Source organism: Tarenaya hassleriana, unplaced genomic scaffold (genome assembly GCF_000463585.1).
Source record: "Tarenaya hassleriana unplaced genomic scaffold, ASM46358v1 Cleome12, whole genome shotgun sequence".
Lineage (NCBI taxonomy): Eukaryota > Viridiplantae > Streptophyta > Magnoliopsida > Brassicales > Cleomaceae > Tarenaya > Tarenaya hassleriana.
Window position 1 is genome coordinate 2,320,830 of NW_010962392.1, and position 19,790 is coordinate 2,340,619.

Genomic DNA, 19,790 nt, shown 5'->3' on the forward strand with positions numbered 1-19,790 from the left:
CGTCAAGACTTGCGTCGGCGGCATCATCACCATGATTGCTCGTCGCGTGGGCATTAATGTCGGACTCTATTCCGACGATGTGATCCCGGGCCACACCCTCCTGGATATTGCTGCGTTGGTCCAGAAATTTCACCTCTCCGAGCGACCGGTACACTGGCAATGGAACTATCTGGACCATCAAGGTAACCGCCAACGCGTACGCCTGCCTTGTCCTCATCTACCGCCAATCACTCCAGCCGGTCTCCTCTTCCGAGCTCCCTTTGACGATGTCCCCAGTGACGATGCAACCATGCCGGATGTTGACCAGCCTTCCTCCTCTCGGGGTCCTCAGTCCTATCCTCTTCCTTCAGAGGACTTCTCTTTCGACATGCCCCCCTCACCACCACCGGATCCGAGCTCCCACCCATTTCCCGACTACTCTGCTCAGATTGACATGCTCAGCCAGAGGATGCAGAGTATGGAGACGACCATGCACGGGTTCGGCGCTCAGCTCCAGTCTTTCGGAGATCTGATACGGACAGAGTTCGACGCTCAGAGGCAGTTCCGTGAGCAGCAGCATCAGATGGCACAGTACGCCACGGAGTTTCATCGCCGCTATGATGCGAGGTATGCAGCCGACAGCGACGCCCCCCTGATCCCTCTTCCACCTGGATACCCGTACTCGCCATACTACTATCAGCCAGGACCACCACCACCTCCTCCAGAGCAGTGAGCGTTTCCTAGTTCTCTTGCTTTTATTTTTCTTTTGCATTTTCGGACTGTTTTATTTGCGTTTATCAGTTGTACTTTTTCGACTTGACGATGTATCACTCGTGCTTGTTCTATTTGCTGCGTTGTTTTGGTTTGTGCTGTTGTTTATGTGTCTCTAAGGTTGTATCACACACCACACGTACGCTGAGAGCTGTGAGTCTTCGTCTGCGCATTTTTCTTCGATCCTTGAGTACCATGAGGGAGCACGCCATTCATTCACGCTAAGTATTCTTTTACCCCGTTCCCTTTTGGTTTCTCTCGCTGATTTTCCCTCTGCCCAAGGCGACTTGACACCGCGGACGGTGTCTTGTTCCAGTCTGGGGGAGGATAGTCTGACAACTTGTTTTTTTTTCCATTTTGACAGTCCTTAATGCATTTTAGCACATCATCTAGTAAATCTGCATAGAAAAACTGCAAAAAACCCGATTTCAGGTGATCAGTTAGAAGATTCATGAGCGATAGAGTAGAAATCTCTTGAGGGTATAGATGAACCCGGCTTAGTTATCTAAGCGCCCGAATGAATTGTCGGACCTATCCGAAAAGGTAGCTTGACCTGAGGATTGATCTATAGGTTATAAGATGAGTCGTTGCCTAGGATGAAAGAGGGAACGAAAGCCTTCTAACCCAAGCTTATATGTTTCCCAAAAAAACCGTTCCCCATTTGCAGGAATATTAGGCCCTAGATAGTCTAGCGAACCCTCTTTATCTATCTTTATTTCTTTTGACTCGTTTAGACACACAGGCAAGTAGTCCGGGGGTGGCAGCAACCATCACGAGGTGAAAATAAGTCCTGTTGGATAAACCCATACCTTGTCCCTTTGACTCGTTTAGACACAGGCAAGTAGTCCGGGGGTGGCAGCAACCATCACGAGGTGAAAGTAAGCCCTGTTTCTAAAACCCATACCCTGTTCTTACATTCGTTCCTCTTGATCATATCATGCATTCGTCCGACGCGTATTGTTTTTTTTATATAAAAAAAAATTTGAAAAAAAAATGAAGAAAAAAAGGGCTCGAATAAGAACGACAGAAGGAGAATGCATTTGATATCGATCTCTGGAACTCCAATTTCCCATCACCGTATTTAGACTCACTCCAAACTCTAGTGGACCGAATTATTCCTGTAGACAGCGATAAATAGGTTTGAGAAACGTGCTCGGTAGATAACTTGAAATCCCCTTTGAAGTTTTGGGCAATGAAGTTCGTCGTGTAGCTCTATGATCGTTTTGTTGGAATGGAGATCTGAATAGGGTAAGCTTGATTTCATTCAAGGTTAGTCGATACAGGAGAGAGATTTCACTTTTGAAACTCATGGAGATTTCTGATTGATCACCTACCTACTTCCCCCGCACGCATGTCTCCGTCGTATATTTGCTCGAGACGAGCAAAAGTATAAGTCTGGGGGAGTTTGATAACACGATTTTCTCATCTATTTCAAAGCCCATTGTGTAGCACTTTCGCATCGGTTGTATGAATCACGTTTATCAGTTGTACTTTTTCGACTTGACGATGTATCACTCGTGCTTGTTCTATTTGCTGCGTTGTTTTGGTTTGTGCTGTTGTTTATGTGTCTCTAAGGTTGTATCACACACCACACGTACGCTGAGAGCTGTGAGTCTTCGTCTGCGCAATTTTTCTTCGATCCTTGAGTACCGAGAGGGAGCACGCCATTCATTCACGCTAAGTATTCTTTTACCCCGTTGAAAGGCGAATGCATTTGATGTTGATCTTTGGAATCTCGATTTTCCATCACCATATCCAAACCCACTCCAAACCCAGGTGGACCGAATTATTCCTGTAGACAGCGATAAATAGGTTTGAGAAACATGTTTGGTAGATAACTTGAAATCCCCTTTGAAGTTTTGGGTAATGACTTTCGTCTTGTAGTTCTATGATCATTTTGTTGGGATCAGAGATTGAAGAATCGTTGTCGAGAGATCGCTGCGAGTCTTCTTTACCTGTTCCTATGTTTCTTCTTATTGATTTGAACTCGTTTGTTATTATGGGTTGCGAGTAGTCGTTTCACTGTAGCTAGGGATTTAACCTTGTAGGGATTTGTTTGGTTTTCATTTTTCGAGACTACGTTATCGATACTCGGCGGTTTAATTGAATTGAGTTTATTGCTTTTGATCTTCTTGGCCTGTTGATTGATCGATCTTAGATTCTGATTTACAACGAGAGTTGAGATTAGATTCGGAACGAATTCATTGAATGAATTGATTAAGACTATTGAGAGATAGGTTAATCGGTTTAGGAACTGTGATAGTGATCGTTAATGCGTTTGATATTTTAATCTATTAGGTTGAGAAATCGATAGGTTAGATTATTGGACAGTGGATTTAGGACTTGAGAGAGCCAAATCTGATATTAGAACTTGAGATCCCCGATTAGAGTTCGATATTCGTAGATTCTCCATCCTTAGAAACAATCCCTGCGCGTTAAGGTTATCCCGAAGCTACGGTGGTTTAATTATCTGATTTTACTTAGTTTATTTATTGCTTTATTTTCGGTATTCATCTATTCCATCTGCTATTTCCTGATCTGATTCATAGTCGAGTCTTGTTCTTAGTGTTAACTATTCCCTGTGTTCGACCCTGGTACTACAGTTGATCCGTATCCTTGCGGTATTCGCTGTATCTAGGTTTTTATTATTTGAGCTTATTTATACACCTAGATTTGCGTTATCACCATCTTCCAGGAAGATTCGTACAGACAGAGCATCTTTAACCAGACAACCACTGGCAAAGCCTTGATAAGCCATGTCAAAGAAAGGGAAATGTCTCTTTACCTGAATAATAACCACTGTAAGAGCCAAGCATAGTCGTAAAGAGATATAGAGAGATAAGATAAACACAACATTCAAGAGACAAAAACCTTGAACATAGAGGAGATCTCTCTCCATTGCTCCCCGGTTGGGTCAACGCCCGTCGGGTTGTGAGCACAAGGATGAAGCAAGAAAAATGAACCACTCGGTGCTTCTGCAGATGAAAAGAAAGAAAGAATAACTCATCCGCCAATAGAATAACGCAAACTTTACCACACATTTTCCGTAGGATTTCTCAAATTTACATATTAAGCTTTCTTGGTGCTAACCATCCTTCGTGAGGTAGCTTTCTATCTAAAGAATTATGGGATATGAACAACAGCAGATACTAAAAGATAGGAAATGAGTGGAAACAGACTTCTGGATGGTGATGCTGTGTAAAATGGCCAATGCAGAGCTCGAAATCATCTCCGTTTTCTTCAGATGTAAAGAAACATTAAATTTGACGTGAGCTTGGACTTGCAGAATTTTAAGTTTCATACCTTAATATCATCTAACAGTGCTGAAAAGTTCAAGCCTTTTGTCTCAGGATCATAGTAGCGGAAGGTTCTCCGTGAGACTCCCGCATCCCTCCAAATATTGTGGTGACTATACACAACATTTTTGGGAACAATACCGAAATCAAATCATTGACTCTTAAAACTGTCGAAAGCGAGCATGATATCTCGAAACTGGGAAGCATAAATGGACACAGAGAGGGCTTACTTTGACCAAGTCAAATCGGGCAGATAAACCTCTGAGTCAGGATAGAAACGCCTCTGTAATTCAGCAAAGAGGCGACAAGCTCCAGTCCCAGAGAGAGCTTGAATTCCAGCAAATCTCTGTTCTCTAAAGGCAGATGAGTCTTCTCCATATACCAATTTCACACTCTCCTCCACCATTTTTGAGCCTAAGCCACTAGAAACCAATTCACTGTAAAGAGACAAGCATCAAACTTCACATAATTTCCATGTGATTGACAGTAATGAACAGAAACAGTGAGAAGCAGAACTCACAAGTAGTCGCTACCAGCAACTTTTGCCTCTGCTTCGCGTACGCATTGAAGCACAACCGGTTTCCCCTCATCATCTCTGTAAGCTCCCTATCAATAAACAAACCCAAAACTTTACGACTTCATCCAACCATAAAACCCTAAATTCTAACCCTAACACGACACCTCTAACTTAAACTGGACCTCCAACTGCAACTCTTAAATCTATGACAATGGTTCCGCTAATTCTATAAACCCCAGAACGAAAACTACAGCCAATCCATTACTCAGATGATTTTCTAAACCCCTAATTTCTCAACCAGAACATTCAGAACAAAGGGCGAGAGAGAGAGAGAAAGAGAGACCACGCCGAGATTGATCTTGGCCGGAGAAGGGTCGGCGAGGAAAGCCTCGGTAGCGCCGGTTATGGGGTCCTTGGAAGCGGGGCCCACATGGTCCCACCACCAGAGGACTCTGCTTGAGCTCGACGCGAACCACCTTCTTCCTCCGTATCTCATCATCGTCCTCGTTGCCGCCATTTCCAGGATTCAAGCGACCAACCCATGAGTTTTCCTCGCATTTTATAAACGTCACGCGAGGATCCATGATTCCAAAGTCTCTGTCTTCTTGTTCCTGTGGGCAATTCTGCTGGTTTGTTACACCAAAAAAAAAAAAAATCTGCTGGTTTGATTTCAGGTGTTGCATTTTTCTTTTCTGCTTCTATGCTTTCTCCGGTTTATTACAAAGATTCTGAGACTCGAGACTTTGGTTCCGCTGGTTTTTACATTTGACTCGGTATGTTATCATGACGCGTGGCTTATTATTATTGGTCTCAGCTTCTAAGACGACTCTTCTACATCTCTTGGGCCTAAGCCTAAACCAACTTGACCATTGGGTCGAATTTGAATGGCCCATATATACGGTCCAATAATGGGCCCATAGGCTCAAGTTAGTGGAGTTCTGGATTTACTGCGAGACGGTTAATAGAGACATTTCGTCGAACGGCTTGTTTGCAATAATGGGCCTAAGACGGTTTTTTTTTTTAATTGGGTTGAATTTCGTCTGTGTTTCTTGTTATCACGTGATAAAAAAAAATTGAACGTTGTTTGCAACGAAGGAAAATTCCAAAAAAAACATTGAAATTTACAATTTTGATAAAAAAAAATATTAAACTTTATTTTTTATCAAATAAACATTAAATTTTTTAAACGAATCTAAAAAAACACTGAATTTTTAAATGATCCAAAAAACACATAAACTTTTATACGATTATAAAAAAAATACTGAGTTTTTTTAGTGATCCAAAAAAATATATGAACTTTTTTCAATTGTAAAAAAAACTAAGTAAAATAATCTGACGTGTTTGTATCTCATTGGGCCACGTCATTCATTTTGTTTATTTTGACAACCGTAGAAAAGTTAAGTATTTATTTCATCAAATTTAAAAAGTTTAATGTTAATTTGATAAAATAAAAAGTTGAGTATTTTTTTTTATCAAAATTGTAAAGTTTCTTTTTTTTTTTTTTTTTGATTTTGCCAGAAAGAAAAGGAAATGCAAAACAAGAGAGAAAGGAAAAAAAAAACATAATCTGTGAGCAAGGAAATCGAGGTGTGAACTATCGGGACTGGGAATCTGCGGGCAGCGAGTTTTTCCGTCTCTTTCGTATGAAATAATAGGTAACTCCGATCAGAACGAGCAGAATCACGAAACCATCAACTCCTCCTACCAATCCCAGAATCCATTTTCTCACGCCAGATTTCCCGTCGCTCAATCTCCCACCTTTGGGGACCTTCACCATGAAACTCAACCTGGGCACGCTCTCTATTTGCCTAACACCCATCACAATCCCATATATGAAACACCCTTCTTCCGAATACATCGCTGCTGCGCATTTACAGTCTTTCTGACACATTTCTTTACAAGCTTCTTTGCTTACGTTGTTCACCCGTGTCCCGTTTTTCAGCACAGTTTTCACTCCGTCTAGCCCTAGCATCTCGTGACCACATAAACTTCGTCTCTTCTCTCCTGAAATCTCCTCGCCGCAATCCGAATCCATGCTATTCTCCTCCTTTGTTGCGATCTTTATGCAGGAACAAGCCTTGGAGAATGTGCAGATTCCGTACGGTTTACAAGCCAGAGGAAGGTCACATGTGTCGTTGAGAGCTTGGAATGAAGTCTCAAACTTTCCCTTTTCAGAGGAGTAGGAGTAGAGTCCCAGATTTCCTGTTCTGTTCCCGACCGCCAAGAATCTAAAAAGTTGCGTTCTTTCGGTTCTTTCGGGTTCTATCCGAGCAATTTTGTGGCTATTATCGTCAAACAAGTCAAGACCCTCTAAGCCCAATCTGATAAAATTGACGTTTTGGTTCTTTGCTGGCTTGTATTCCCAGTATGAGTACTTCACTTGACCTGAGTTCACAAACAGAGCTATCTTGTCACGTAGAACTTCGAAAGTGTAGAACATGTTCGAGTCGCTTGGGAACGAAGTTAGCTGAGTTGCCACGTCTAGTCTCTGTCCTTGCAGCATCACATCGGTTGGAAAGTTGAAACTTTGCCATTTGATCAGACCCATTTCATCAACCAGGACCAGATTCCCTGTGCTTAGTAGCTGCAGCTTCTGCATTTACAATACGATTACGGGTCTTTCACTCACTGATTCAAGCAACTGTGGGTTTTGTTTTTTGCAGGAACAGAGTAATAGTTATGGTTTACCTCCACGCCTTGTCCAGCGGTTCCAGTTCGCCATCCCACATGTTTCTTGCGACCCTTTAGCCTCAAGTCCCCATCTTTGGTCAGCTCAAGCACACACTTGTCAAAAACATACAACTTTGAGTAATGTCCTGAGCTCCAAACCTTGACATCTCCCAGGAAAACTTCAATAGAACAAGAGTATCTTCCTTCATTTGCTTCAATCGCCAATGCGGCCTTGAAACTGGGTTCTGTCTGTTCTGTCTGGATAATATAAGCTTTCCCTACGAATCCTGCATTGAATTCTGCAGGTGTGGCGAGCGTCAAGGCATAGCCGAGGCCGATATCTGATTTGCAGATCCCCTGGAGTTTGGATAACAGGCAAAGAAGAAAACTGAGAGTGTATATCTTCTTCTCCATAGGCCCTTTTGGGTTCTGCTTCTGCAGTTTTTTCCCCTTGGACTTTTCTCACTGATCTTCGGAATTTTCCTGGAAAAGGAAAGATGGCGAGAAAATGGAGAGGAAGTTTGGTATGAGTGTTCTTCCCCACACCCGTGCAGAAAAAGGTCTCAGCTTTCATTTTGCCTTTGCTTTTTTTTTTTGTTGTTGGTTGAGTGTTGTTCTTGTGTCATAAAATTATCCAAGACAATGGCACTCAGACTCAGTATATTAATATTTATAATATTTTTATTTTATTTTTATTTTATTTTTTCATACGAGAAAGAGATTTGTTTTTGTAACTTTTGTTTAGTTGGAGAAAAAGCATGAGAAAAGGTGGTTTGGTGATGCACTATAGAAGAAGCCTTGTCTTCCACAGGCTGTCCAATGGTTGTCTGCATTTAATTATCCCAACTCCTCTAATTAATTAAATTTAACTTACACAGTATTTCCCCATATTATCTTCTTTTTTTAAAAAAATCTAATTGGTCATTTAGAAACACTAATCACGTTACAAATATCAAATTGGATTAGTAGTACAGATTAATTAAAATATTTTAAAATTTCTGATGATGGCATCCGGAAAATCCGAGTTTTAAATAAGTCTAAACAATGAATTCGTTAATATAATACAAAATTTAGGATTAATTATATCCAAGTATAGACTTAACGACCCAAGTGACAACAAATATATAGACTTTTAGTATTGACTATTTTTTTTTACCAAGAAATGAAAATACCAAAGTTTGATTTTTGGTGTTATGAATTTCGAAAATCATTATCGAAACTTTTATTTGTAATGAATATTATATATATATATATATATTTACAAGAGACGCCGGGGATTCGTTGAGTATTAGGTAGGTGTTATGTTTTGTGGGGTAACGATTTTTTAATTACGAATTATTTTGGTCAATTTGAGTTAAATTGGCTCGAGTGGACAAAAGATCCTGAAAGTGGGGGGAACCCCTTGCCTTTGTCTGCCACGTGTAATATCATTATGCCTCCTGATGACGTCAGCATTGCGCGCGAATGCCCTGGCGCCAAAAGCGTAAAGGCTCTGCTTTTCTTATAGAGGCTTCGTTTAATGGGCCCTGGCCCAATGTGCATTTCTTATTATCCGAAAATTGAGTGGTAATTCCCAAAATGCACCTGTCCATTGGTAATAAGGCCCAGCCATGGATTAGTATTTAAAAAATAATAATTCAAATGACTTGATACAATTTGTACAAATTGATTCAAAGGGGAAAATGTTTTCAAAATCAAAAGAAATGGACTTAGAACACGTCAGCACAATCATAGGTTCCACGTACATTCTCTCTCTATATAAACAATCTCAGCTCTCTTCGTTGTATCCGTCCCATACGTAGGAGTGTCGTAGTCTCCGCAAATTCGTCGGAGAGGCAAAATCAAAGAAGAGAAGAACAAAAAGAATGCGGAGATTCATGGAGAAAAGGGTGTTACTTGGAAATTCGATCTCCCGGTGGCGAAGAAGCCTCTCTTCGACGGCTCAGACTGCGACGGCCTCCGTACACGATTCCGATGAGTTTATCGCGAGATTGCCGCCGTTCGATTACACACCGCCGCCGTACAACGGCCCCTCCGGCGATGAGATCCTCGGAAAACGGAAGGAGTTTCTCAGTCCCTCCATCTCCTGCCTTTTCCGCAAGCCGGTGAGTCCGACTCTCTCTCTCTCTCTCTCTGGGCGGCCATGCATTACCAAATCTCGAATGATATTCTCCGACCGATTTCTTTTCTCGTTGATTTTTCCTGTTTATTTTTCTGTTTGGTTTCCTAGAATCCCGGTTCTGATCGTATCGCGTGTTAATCTCGCAAACCGGTAGTGTTTTCATCGGCTCGTTTGATTCTCATCGAGGTTTTCGCGTATGTCACGGATTGGATTCGCCGGATCGAGGTGTTTTAAGTGCTGTATAAACAAAGTTATCAGAAAGAATCAAAGAAGCAAGTTCCATTAGATGTGTCTCCCTCCTGTGCTGCGGAGGACAAGGGTTCTTGAACTTCGCCCTGTTGTTCACCGAAGACGATCTTCTCCTCTGCCCGTTATCCGACCCCCATTTCCGGAGCGCCTCTTCTGCTTCTAGCTTGGCAGAGTTAGCCGCCTTGACTCTCTCGAGGGCTTCCTCTAGTGCCCTCTTGCTGGTTGTGATTTCTTTGGCAGCCTTGTCTACTTTCTGCAGAATCTCTGTCTTAGATACGTTTGCTTCGTCGACTCTAGACACGACATCTTCCACTCGTTTCCTGGCTTTTTCCTCGGCATCTTTAGAGTTTTGCGTTAGATAAGCATACTCTTCAGCCGAGATCATCCCTACATCATTGTTCTTGCTTCCCGTCGTCACAGCCTTGATTTCAGCAAGTGCCACTGCTTCAGCTGCTCTGGCGGCTTCCTTCATCTTTCTAGCGGCCACCAGCCTTATCTCGGCAGTCTTGATCTTGTTTCTCGTGTCTTCGATCTCAGCCATGGCTCTCACTACTGCTGATTTCGCGTTCTCTCCCATCTTCTTGAACTCCTCGGCTTCCCGGCTCAATCTCTGAACCCCCTTTAAGATTTCTGAGGCGTTCTCGGGGCAATTCTCCTTGGCGAATCTCAGCCTTGTTTCAGTACCATCCACCTCCTTCTCCAGAGAATGCACCTTCAGAGACTTCTGGGCTAATCGTTCACAGGCCTTTTCAAGTGCAGTCCTTTCATCGTCCAGCTTCTTGTTCAGCAACTCGACCGATGCACGTATTCCTGCCAGGTCTTCCGTTGTCCTGCACAGGTTCATCTTCGCCTGGTTCAGCTCCATCAATATCTCACCGGCCGGCTGACCACTGTTTTCCTTTTCAGAAGCTTCCTTCTGCTGAAGCTTTGATTTGAGCTCTTCAACTGTGGCTTTTGTTGATTCAAGCTCTTTCAGAACCTCTAGGGTTTCACGTTCTTTGACGAACAGCTCATTCTCCAGCGACCCCGCCTGAGCTTCCAGTTGCGTGATGTCGGCTTCTTCTATGTCGTCCTGTCACCAAAATCAGAAACTACGGCATCACCATTGATGGAAATGCTAATAAGCTTTCTCTAAATCAGACCCAGGATTTGTAAAACTCTGAGATATGATGCCATGAAAAATTTTCTAGCAAATTGAAAGAGGGATTGCCAGAGAAACTTCCATTACAGGAGCAGACAAAGAACAGAACATCATCTTACCAAACTGATGTATCAAACAGATCCCCTTTCTTTCTTTCTTTTTTTTTTCTGATCCCGTAAACAGTAAACAATAATCAGACATCATAATGGTGTTTCGCACAAGAACCAAACATAATCATCAAGCACCAAGTCTTAGTTTCTCAGCAACAGAAAGATACTCATCGGGACATCATCATCTTTTCGTTTCAGACAAAATCACCGCCATATCCGAACAATCCAATTTCAGGGCATGGGCTTTCAAGCACGCTTAAAAAGTAAACAGCAACAGATGAAACACCAAGCCCCCAAAATTAGACACAAACCCTAGAAAAACGGAGAGAGAGAGAGACCTGAGGAGTCTCTGGAATTCTATGAAGATGAGAAGGTTTCCAGAAACCGAATCCGCCGAACCGAGTAGCGGCTTCTCTCACGGACTCGAACGGCGCCGACGTGTCGATCTCCACTCGGCCTTCGCTCCGGGGCTCCGACGGGTCCGGATCCGGGTGGTTGGCGATTACGGGCTGCATTGATGAGCCCGATTCTAGGGTTTCGGCCATGGAAAGTGCTACGACCGTTGCAAAGTATCATATAAGATCTTATCCGACCATTCAATGTTTTTTTTTTTTTTTGTAACGTATAGTATTGAATCTACATGTATAATTATATTATTGGGCCAGTTCGTAAAGCCCATAGAGGCCCATTTATGCCTATTAAGATTTGAATCTAAACACAACACAACAGCTTAAAATAAAATCATAAACGAGAATCATGAAGCCCATTTGGGTTCAGCCTTCTCACAGCACGAAGCCCAATAGTTATATTTATTTTTTTTATCCGGATATGAAATAACGAATAAATATCGGTTCAGTTCGATTAAAATATATATTGGTCGGAATTCGGTTCGGTTATTTCAAGTTCGGTTATCTTGTTCACCCCTAAATGTGGGTATCAAATATTTACAAATTTGTGCATAAATTTGGAAAGGGTATTTTATGTTAAATTTATAATTTGATATATATTTGGAAAAAAAAATCAAGAATTGGGGTCTTTTTCTAATTAACATAATCTAACATAGCATCGACGTATCATCTACGACGTATCATCTACGTGTCCGATGACGTGACATACGAGATATAAAATTAACTCTGTCATCTGTTGGGTATCAATTTAGAAAATATTTATAAATTGGGGTATTAATTAGCTAAATATTAAATTTGGGTATTATTATGGAAAAAATTCAATTTGGAATATTTTCCTGGAATTAACCTTTTTTACTACAATAATGAAAAATCAACGAAATAAAACATCCTTACCGAAAAACCTTTTTTTTTTATCATGTCTCATGGTTGGCAAAAATGACAAACCAATCCCTCCAAGTCTTTGCAGATGTACAGTTCTGACGGTCCATTGCAATAATCATCTTGTCTTTCGATTCTGCTCTTTCATCACATTTATTATTTAATAGATAAATGTATTAATAATAAAACAAATGTGGCGTTTACAACTCGGCCCATTAAAAATGTCATTGGTTGTCTCAGCTACATTGTTTTTGTATCTATATAAATCTTGGCCATTATAAGAAAATGAATGCATACAAATCATATAAACATGTGTAACTGGAGCAATGAAGCAGGATTCAAAATTTTTGAGACCCTTTTTTTTATAAAATTAATTTATATATAATTATAAAAAAAACTATAATTATAATGAAATAGTAATCGTTTATAATAAGTGAAAAGATTTATTTAAAACAATTAAAATCAAATATACAATAGAATCATTTGGTGTGTCCACTTTTAGATTAAAAAAAAAAACAAATAAATAATCAATTTTGATGTGTGCTCTGCGTTTTGTTTTTAATATAGAATATTCAGAAAATGAGCAATTGAATATAGAATACAAAACAAGTTGGATAAAGTTTTGATGGGACACTGTAAGCAGCTAAAATGTTAAGTAAATCTATTCATTCTATTAATTATATTGAAGCAAAATTACCCATATTGACTAACCCCTCCTCTTTTTTTCCCAGAGTGTTTGTTTGGATCTTTTTCTATAAACAAGTCGTCAAAGGGAGTTAAATACTTTAATACAACTCTGTTAAAATTTGAATTAAATATACGGATATGAAAAATTTTAAAATTTTTTGAATATTAATATAAAAGAATGAATTTAGTTTTTATCATTTTAAAAATTGAATTAAGGAGCATGACATCAACATATATATAATGTAAATACACGAAATAATATAATTCCTCTCCAATGACATATTTTGCTTAACTTTACTTCATTAATTCACGAAGAAAAAAACCACTCCCATCTTGATACTTTTTTTTGGGTTGTGCCATGTATTTTAGTAAATATTTTAGCATGTTTGCAACTATCACCTTTTCTTTTCGGTTTTTAAATACGTAATTAAATATATTAAAAAAATGAAGAATCAACAACGTATTACAATATATAATATAAGATATCTATAATTATTTGACTTTATTTAACGTATATATAGCGCGTGAGTGTCACCACCTCATAATCTCTAGACAATCCATTTATTTATTTATTTAATTCTTTTCATGGCTATTTGTTTTGTTTTAAAAGAAGAAGTATTTATTTTTGTGATTTTTTGGTTACATATTTTTTCGATCATTAAAATTCAAAATTCTGATCTGTCTTTTCTGCGTAGGTCAATTTTTCATTTATATCGAATATGGAAATGGAATTTGCATGACTGATGAATTCATCTTTTCCCGTTTAGTGTAGGACTGCCTTAGTTTGTTCACGTATATAGATATCAAAATCATAATTAATATTTATTTATTAAATTTAAAGACCCATTAGAGTCATTGTCATTCGGAAAATGCGATCCTCGTTAAAATCCAATAATGTAGGACTCATCATCTGGCTTTCTATATGAAAATGGCCTTATATACTTTACTGGTAAACAGTAACCCATAAAAAAACATATATGCTGATTGCAAATAATTTAAATTTTTTTTTTGATAAATCTGCGGCTGTAATAACCCAAAGCGTGATTCATCCGATGTTTGTATTAAAAAAAAAAAAAAAGATCAAAACTTTTGAAGTGGGTTTTTCACCCGAAGCAGACGGGCTTTCGGACAATTTCAGCCCAATAAAGGTCCACGTCATGTTAACTTTATCCTTATGGATGCGAGGGGCATTCAGACAAATAGATTTTGTGCTTTTGTCATCACTTGTACTTGGACACGATACTGTCAAAGCGTGATTCAGCACATAATTCCGTATATTTCGCATACAAAGACTGCACTAAACAAACGTGTACCATCCTTTAACCAAGAAAAAAAAACATATACCATCCCTATGGCCTTGTCGCGAAGCTTCTTCAGTCATTTGATGTCAAAAATCTGAACATTAACTAAATACAAAATTAAAAATTATACAAAAAAAACAAAAAAGATCAAAACTTTTCGAATGGGCTTTCACAATTTCAGCCCAATAAAGGCCCACGTCATGTTAATACGCCAGATTAATCGAGACATAGATTTTGTGGTGTGTCATCATTTGCATTCTTCTGAGTTAACCTTACGAACTTTGGATACTCATCTGTCAGAGCTCTCTCAGCCTCCGCCACCTCTCTCTCTCTATCGATCGATCTCAGATTTGATCCCGATCTTGATTGCCACCTCTCTCTCTCTCAGCCTCCGCCGCTCTCTCTCTCTCTCTCTCTCTCTTGCAGGTTCGATTTCGATCTCTCTTATCTCCTGGTGTCTCTCTTATCTCCTCTCAGCTATTTGGCTTTTATCAAATTACTTCAGAATATAAAAGATAGATTTTGTGCTACTGTCATCACTTGTACTTGTTTAGGCTTACGACTTTGGATACTCACTTGGATACTGTCAGACTCTCAACCTCTCTCTGCCTCCATCGCCGCTCTCTCTCTCTCTCTCTCTCTCTCGATCTCAGGTTCGATTGCGATCTCTCTTATCTCTTAGTTACTTGGTTAAAGTTTCTCACTTCTCTCCTCTCTGTTATTCGATTTCGATGTTCCTGTCGAACCGTATGTCTGTGTATATATATAAGTACACCCCAGTTTTTATGTCCTTTATTTTATAAAGCCCAGTTTTTGTGTTTATTTCGTGCAATCTGTTTATTGGACTCCAGTTTCAGAACGTGTTCTGGCTTTCTGATTCAGGGTAAAAAGGACCAGGTTTACGTGAGTACCGACTCTGTCTTTAGAAGGAAGATAACGCCAATGGCCCGGAGAATGGCTGCTTTCGCATTTGCTTCTGCCTCAGGCTTGGTTCAGACACATCCCCTGGGGAGAGGCATTCTGAACAATTTCTGGCATTGTTCCTCTGTTTTAAGCTGTCCGAGATCGACTTTTTCCGGGGTTAGAGACTGCAGTATGTCTTGGAGAGACAGATTGAGATGTGGGTTTCACGATTGCCATGCCGAGGATGCCGTTCATTTGTTCGACCAGATGGTTCAGTCTCGTCCCTTACCTTCCATCGTTGATTTCACTAAACTTTTGAGTGCAGTCATGAAAATGAGACGGTATGATGTTGTGATTTCCCTATGCAAGAGAATGGAATTGCTTGGGGTTTCACATAATATCTACTCCTACAATGTTCTGATAAATTGTTTCTGCCATTCTCGTCAAGTGTTATTGGGCTTCTCAGTTGTGGGGAAAATCTTGAAACTCGGATACGAGGCTAATGTAGTCACCTACACTACCTTAGCTCATGGGTTTTGTATACAGGGCAATATCTCCGCTGCGTTAAGTTTGGTTGACCAAATGTTGAAAGATGGATACAAACCTAATGTTGTAACATTTAACACTTTGGTCAACGGACTTTGCCTTGAGGATAGAGTCTCTCAAGCATTGATTTTACTTGACCAGATGCTAAAGATGGATTGTCAGCCCAATAGAGTTACATTCAGCATTGTTATAAATAGAGTCTGCAAGGCAGGGGATTTTGGGTTGGCCATGGATCTGGTCACGAAGATGGAGGAAATACATATTGAGATCGATGTCATAATTTATAATATAATTATTGATCTTCTTTGCAAAGCTGGACATATGGATGATGCAATGAACCTTTTCGAAGTGATGGATAATGTCGGCATTGTACCCGATGTTGTTACATACACCTCTTTGATAACCGGCTTTTCCAGATTTGGTAGATGGGACGATGTTACCCGATTGTTGAGCGAGATGGTGAAAAGGAAAATCACCCCTGATGTGGTCACGTTCAGTGGATTAATCGACGCACTCTTTAAAGAGGGAAGGTTTTGGGAGGCTGAAGAATTGTACGAGGAGATGATCCAAAAAGGTTTAGTACCAAATACTATTACTTATACTTCATTGATCAATGGTTTTTGCCGGCAGAACCGTCTTGGTGAGGCAGAACAAATGTTCAATTATATGGTCACCAAGGGATGCTTTCCAAATAGAGTGACTTTTAATTCTATGATAAACGGATACTGCAAGGCTAATAGGGTCAAAGAGGGTATGAATCTCTTTTACGAGATGTCTCAAAGAGGATTGGATGTCGATTCAATTACTTACAACATCCTCATCCAAGGGTTTTATCGAGTAGGCAACCTTGATGCTGCCCAAAAGCTTTTCCGGGAGATGCATTATAATCGTCATCATCCTAATCTTATAACTTACAGCATTTTGCTTGATGGTCTTTGTAAGAACGGAAAAACGGATGAGGCACTTGGTCTATATAATAAGCTGCAAAAGAGTGGGATTGACCTCCATATATCTTCCCATAATATCATGATGCATGGTTTGTGTAAGGTTGGGAGGGTTGACGAGGTATTTGTATTCTTTGATAGGCTTCTTGAGAAAGGGGTGAGGCCGAATGTTATCACGTATAATATAATGATCTCCGGACTTTGCGGAAAAGGTTCACTCTATGAAGTCGAAAAGGTAATTGGGAAGATGAAAGAGGATGGTTGTTTTCCTGATGCTGTTACATATAACGCATTGATAAGGGGTCGTCTCGGAAGAAGTGGCTCTCCATCGGTGGTTATCGAGCTGATACGAGAAATGCGGAGCAATGGGTTTTCTATGCATGCATCGACCTCAAGTATGATAACATATATGGTATCTGAAGGCAGGTTGCAAAAGGGGTTTTTGGATCTCCTCTCTTAGTTTGATGAACATTTGTTGAATTCGCTCGGTGTTCCATTCACGTCTCCTTCCACATCGTGGGCATTAGCCTCACCTTCACTTTCTACCTTGTTATCACGCGAGGGCAGTTCTCATAGTGGTGGTGCTAATGGTGTCAGCTCTAGACGTTCCAATGCCGCCCGAAAGTAAATGGAAGTAGTGGGATGGGACAACCTAGTAATCCAGAGAGGGATGTCTCTGCTCGTAAGAAGGCAAATGTTTTAAGTGATTCCACACGGCATGTCCAAACACAGAAGCATGCTTCCACTTCCGATGAAAGACATGACGATAAAGAAGCTATCTCTAGTGAACGTATTCACAATTCAAATGCATCCCCTGGGAACGGATTATCAGACCAAAACAATGGGAGACCGAGCATCGGATACGTGGTAGGTAACACCCCGAAATCTAGCTTCAGTACAGTTTTTTCTTCTGAGTTTCCTTTTATGAAACGATGAGTGGTAAGGTACCCTTCTTGTTTTTTCACTTGGCCAGGGCTTAGCAATACTAACCCCAGGCCTAGTGGTGTAACCAGTGAAACTGAGACAGAATTGAAGCCTACGTTGGGAATTCACCGAAAACAGAGGTATTGTTGGGCAGTGAAGCTCTTGAACTCTATTATCTCGCAGATATTCATACGAAACTGTGTAAAGGGATTACTCCATATGGTCTATATGGTTTCATTGTGCTTAGATTCTTTTTAAGGAAAGCTAGAAAAGTCTAAATCCTTTAGAGGGTTATATTCTAGTACTATGGTAGTAGGCAAGAGATGGTAATGCATTTTATTTTTCTCTACAGCCCGGTGTTAAGCAAGTACTGACAGGGGCGAGGAATCAAAGAAGCGATGAAGGATTGGGTGGACAGCTGAAAGTTGAAAGAGAAGAGGGTGAGCTTTCTCCTAATGGAGATTTCGAGGAAGACCATTTTCCAGTTTTTGTGGGAAGTGGTTTGGAGGCAACCGACAAGGTTAATGACAATGGCGGAAAAAAACGTAAACCGAAAGAGTAGTGGAGAAGAGGAAGCATGTCAAGGCCATGAGTAACACCCGCCATGCTGTATTGAATTTACCATGAAAACAGTCGTGAAAAGTTTCATATTAGAGAAATATGACAGGGAACATGAATAATGGATCTTTTAAGGAAGATTTCGGGTAATGTTACCTTATGCGGCCAACAATGGTCATGGATATGTGGAATTCCTTCCTCAGCCGTTCCACTTCATTCGGGGCCAGGCCCCCAACCTGTGTTGTTATAAAATTTTAAACAGAATTCTGTACAGATTATGTAACCTGACGTGAGCTTGTGGGACTTGCAGAATTTTAAGTTTCATACCTTAATATCATCTAACAGTGCTGAAAAGTTCAAGCCTTTTTTGTCTCAGGGAAGGTTCTCCGTGAGACTCCCGCATCTCTCCAAATATTGTGGTGACTATACACAACATTTTTGGGAACAATACCGAAATCAAATCATCGATTCTTAAAACTTTCGAAAGCAAGCATGATATCTCGAAACTGGGAAGCATAAATGGACACAGAGAGGACTTACTTTGACCAAGTCAAATCGGCTCTCTTTTATCTCAAATAACCCAGTTGGGTCGCAGCAATTTCAGTGTACAACTCCAAAAAAAAAAAAATTCAATTTTAACCCACTTTTCGATTGGAAAAGTCCGAAATACCCTTTTTGTTTTATTTTTTCGACCTTATTACGACTAATATATAACTGATATATCACTAAAATAAGACAGATGATTTTTTTGCCACCTTTTTTAGAATCAATTGTAACTATATTTAGAATTAATTACGAAGTCGTAATAACGAAGTTGTTTTCGAACGGATAAAAATCGTGTATTCATTAAGGGTAATTTCGTCTTTTCACACAAAAAAAAAGTGTTATGTTTTTTCTGGTGTACACGTGAAATAGGTGCGACCCAAGTCGACCATTTGATTAAAATTCCCGGATAGAAACGCCTCTGTAATTCAGCAAAGAGCCGACAAGCTCCAGTCCCGGAGAGAACTTGAATTCCAGTAAATCTCTGTTCTCTAAAGACAAATGAATCTTCTCCATGTGCCAATTTCACACTCTCCTCCACCATCTTTGAGCCTAAGCCACTAGAAACCGATTCCCTGTAAATCCGATGAGCATCAAACTTAACATAATTTCCATGTGATTGACATTAATGAACAGAAACAGTGAGAAGCAGAACTCACAAGTAGCTGCTACCAGCAACTTTTGCCTCTGCCTCGCGTACGCATTGAAGCACAACCGGTTTCCCTTCATCATCTCTGTAAGCTCCATATCAATAAACAAACCCAAAACTAACACTAAATTCTAACCCTAACACGAGACCTCTAACTTAAACTGGACTTCCAACTGCAACTCTTAAATCTATGACAATGGTTTCGCTAATTCTATAAACCCCAGAACGAAAACAACAGCCAATCCATTACTCAGATGATTCTCTAAACTCCTAATTTCTCAACCAGAACATTCAGAAGAAAGGGCGAGAGAGAGAGAGAGAGAGAGAGAGAGAGACTACGCCGAGATTGATTTTGGCCGGAGAAGGGTCGGCGAGGAAAGCCTCGGTAGCGCCGGTTATGGGGTCCTTGGAAGCGGGGCCCACATGGTCCCACCACCGCAGGGCTCTGCTTGAGCTCGGCGCGAGCCACCTTCTTCCTCCGTATATCATCATCGTTCTCGTCGTTGCCGCCATTTCCAGGATTCAAGCGACCAACCCATGAGTTTTCCTCGCATTTCATATCATCCACTTGATTCACCTGGCAGAATCATCCCG

General features: G+C 40.4%; 6 protein-coding genes across 9 annotated transcripts in view; 2 read left to right on the forward strand and 4 right to left on the reverse strand.

Moving 5' to 3' along the window:
* Window positions 1-11,547, reverse strand: part of LOC104806629 (WEB family protein At2g38370) — a 27,248-nt gene extending 15,701 nt beyond the window's left edge. Inside the window, exons 1-2 of the mRNA XM_010531615.2 lie at window positions 11,194-11,547; window positions 10,176-10,676 (exon numbers count right to left, since the gene is read on the reverse strand). Coding sequence (XP_010529917.1) covers window positions 10,176-10,676; window positions 11,194-11,400 — 708 coding nt within the window. The 5' untranslated portion in view covers window positions 11,401-11,547. The remainder of the gene's footprint in view (window positions 1-10,175; window positions 10,677-11,193) is intronic.
* On the reverse strand, window positions 3,373-5,273 carry LOC104806627 (aspartate aminotransferase, mitochondrial-like). The gene is made up of 6 exons (XM_010531613.1): window positions 4,907-5,273; window positions 4,567-4,652; window positions 4,277-4,483; window positions 4,054-4,159; window positions 3,622-3,725; window positions 3,373-3,535 (listed from the first exon to the last, which is right to left on the reverse strand). The coding sequence occupies exons 1-6, from the start codon at window positions 5,078-5,080 to the stop codon at window positions 3,532-3,534; spliced, it is 681 nt and encodes a 226-aa protein (XP_010529915.1). The 5' UTR covers window positions 5,081-5,273; the 3' UTR covers window positions 3,373-3,531.
* Window positions 6,069-7,861, reverse strand: LOC104806626 (G-type lectin S-receptor-like serine/threonine-protein kinase SD2-5). The gene is made up of 2 exons (XM_010531612.1): window positions 7,252-7,861; window positions 6,069-7,156 (listed from the first exon to the last, which is right to left on the reverse strand). The coding sequence occupies exons 1-2, from the start codon at window positions 7,645-7,647 to the stop codon at window positions 6,158-6,160; spliced, it is 1,395 nt and encodes a 464-aa protein (XP_010529914.1). The 5' UTR covers window positions 7,648-7,861; the 3' UTR covers window positions 6,069-6,157.
* LOC104806625 (alanine--glyoxylate aminotransferase 2 homolog 2, mitochondrial) overlaps window positions 8,978-19,790 on the forward strand; it is a 23,545-nt gene continuing 12,732 nt past the window's right edge. The window contains exon 1 of the mRNA XM_010531611.2: window positions 8,978-9,338. Within this exon, the coding sequence (XP_010529913.1) occupies window positions 9,099-9,338 (240 nt within the window). The 5' untranslated portion in view covers window positions 8,978-9,098. The remainder of the gene's footprint in view (window positions 9,339-19,790) is intronic.
* On the forward strand, window positions 14,386-18,341 carry LOC104806624 (pentatricopeptide repeat-containing protein At1g63330-like). 2 transcript variants are annotated; one of them, XM_010531609.1, is made up of 5 exons: window positions 14,386-14,555; window positions 14,684-14,782; window positions 15,012-17,393; window positions 17,496-17,586; window positions 17,799-18,341. In XM_010531609.1, exon 3 carries the CDS (start codon window positions 15,072-15,074, stop codon window positions 16,980-16,982), a length of 1,911 nt encoding a protein of 636 aa, XP_010529911.1. In that variant the 5' UTR covers window positions 14,386-14,555; window positions 14,684-14,782; window positions 15,012-15,071; the 3' UTR covers window positions 16,983-17,393; window positions 17,496-17,586; window positions 17,799-18,341. The 2 variants fall into 2 exon arrangements, with proteins under 2 accessions (XP_010529911.1, XP_010529910.1); XM_010531608.1 differs by having other exon boundaries at window positions 15,012-17,389.
* LOC104806622 overlaps window positions 18,834-19,790 on the reverse strand; it is a 1,644-nt gene continuing 687 nt past the window's right edge. For 2 of the 3 annotated variants that reach the window (XM_010531606.1, XM_010531605.1), the window contains 3 exons: window positions 19,536-19,773; window positions 19,207-19,281; window positions 18,834-19,122 (listed from right to left, as the gene is read on the reverse strand). In XM_010531606.1, coding sequence (XP_010529908.1) covers window positions 19,100-19,122; window positions 19,207-19,281; window positions 19,536-19,773 — 336 coding nt within the window. In that variant the 3' untranslated portion in view covers window positions 18,834-19,099. The remainder of the gene's footprint in view (window positions 19,123-19,206; window positions 19,282-19,535; window positions 19,774-19,790) is intronic. The other variant, XM_010531607.1, reaches the window with a different exon arrangement.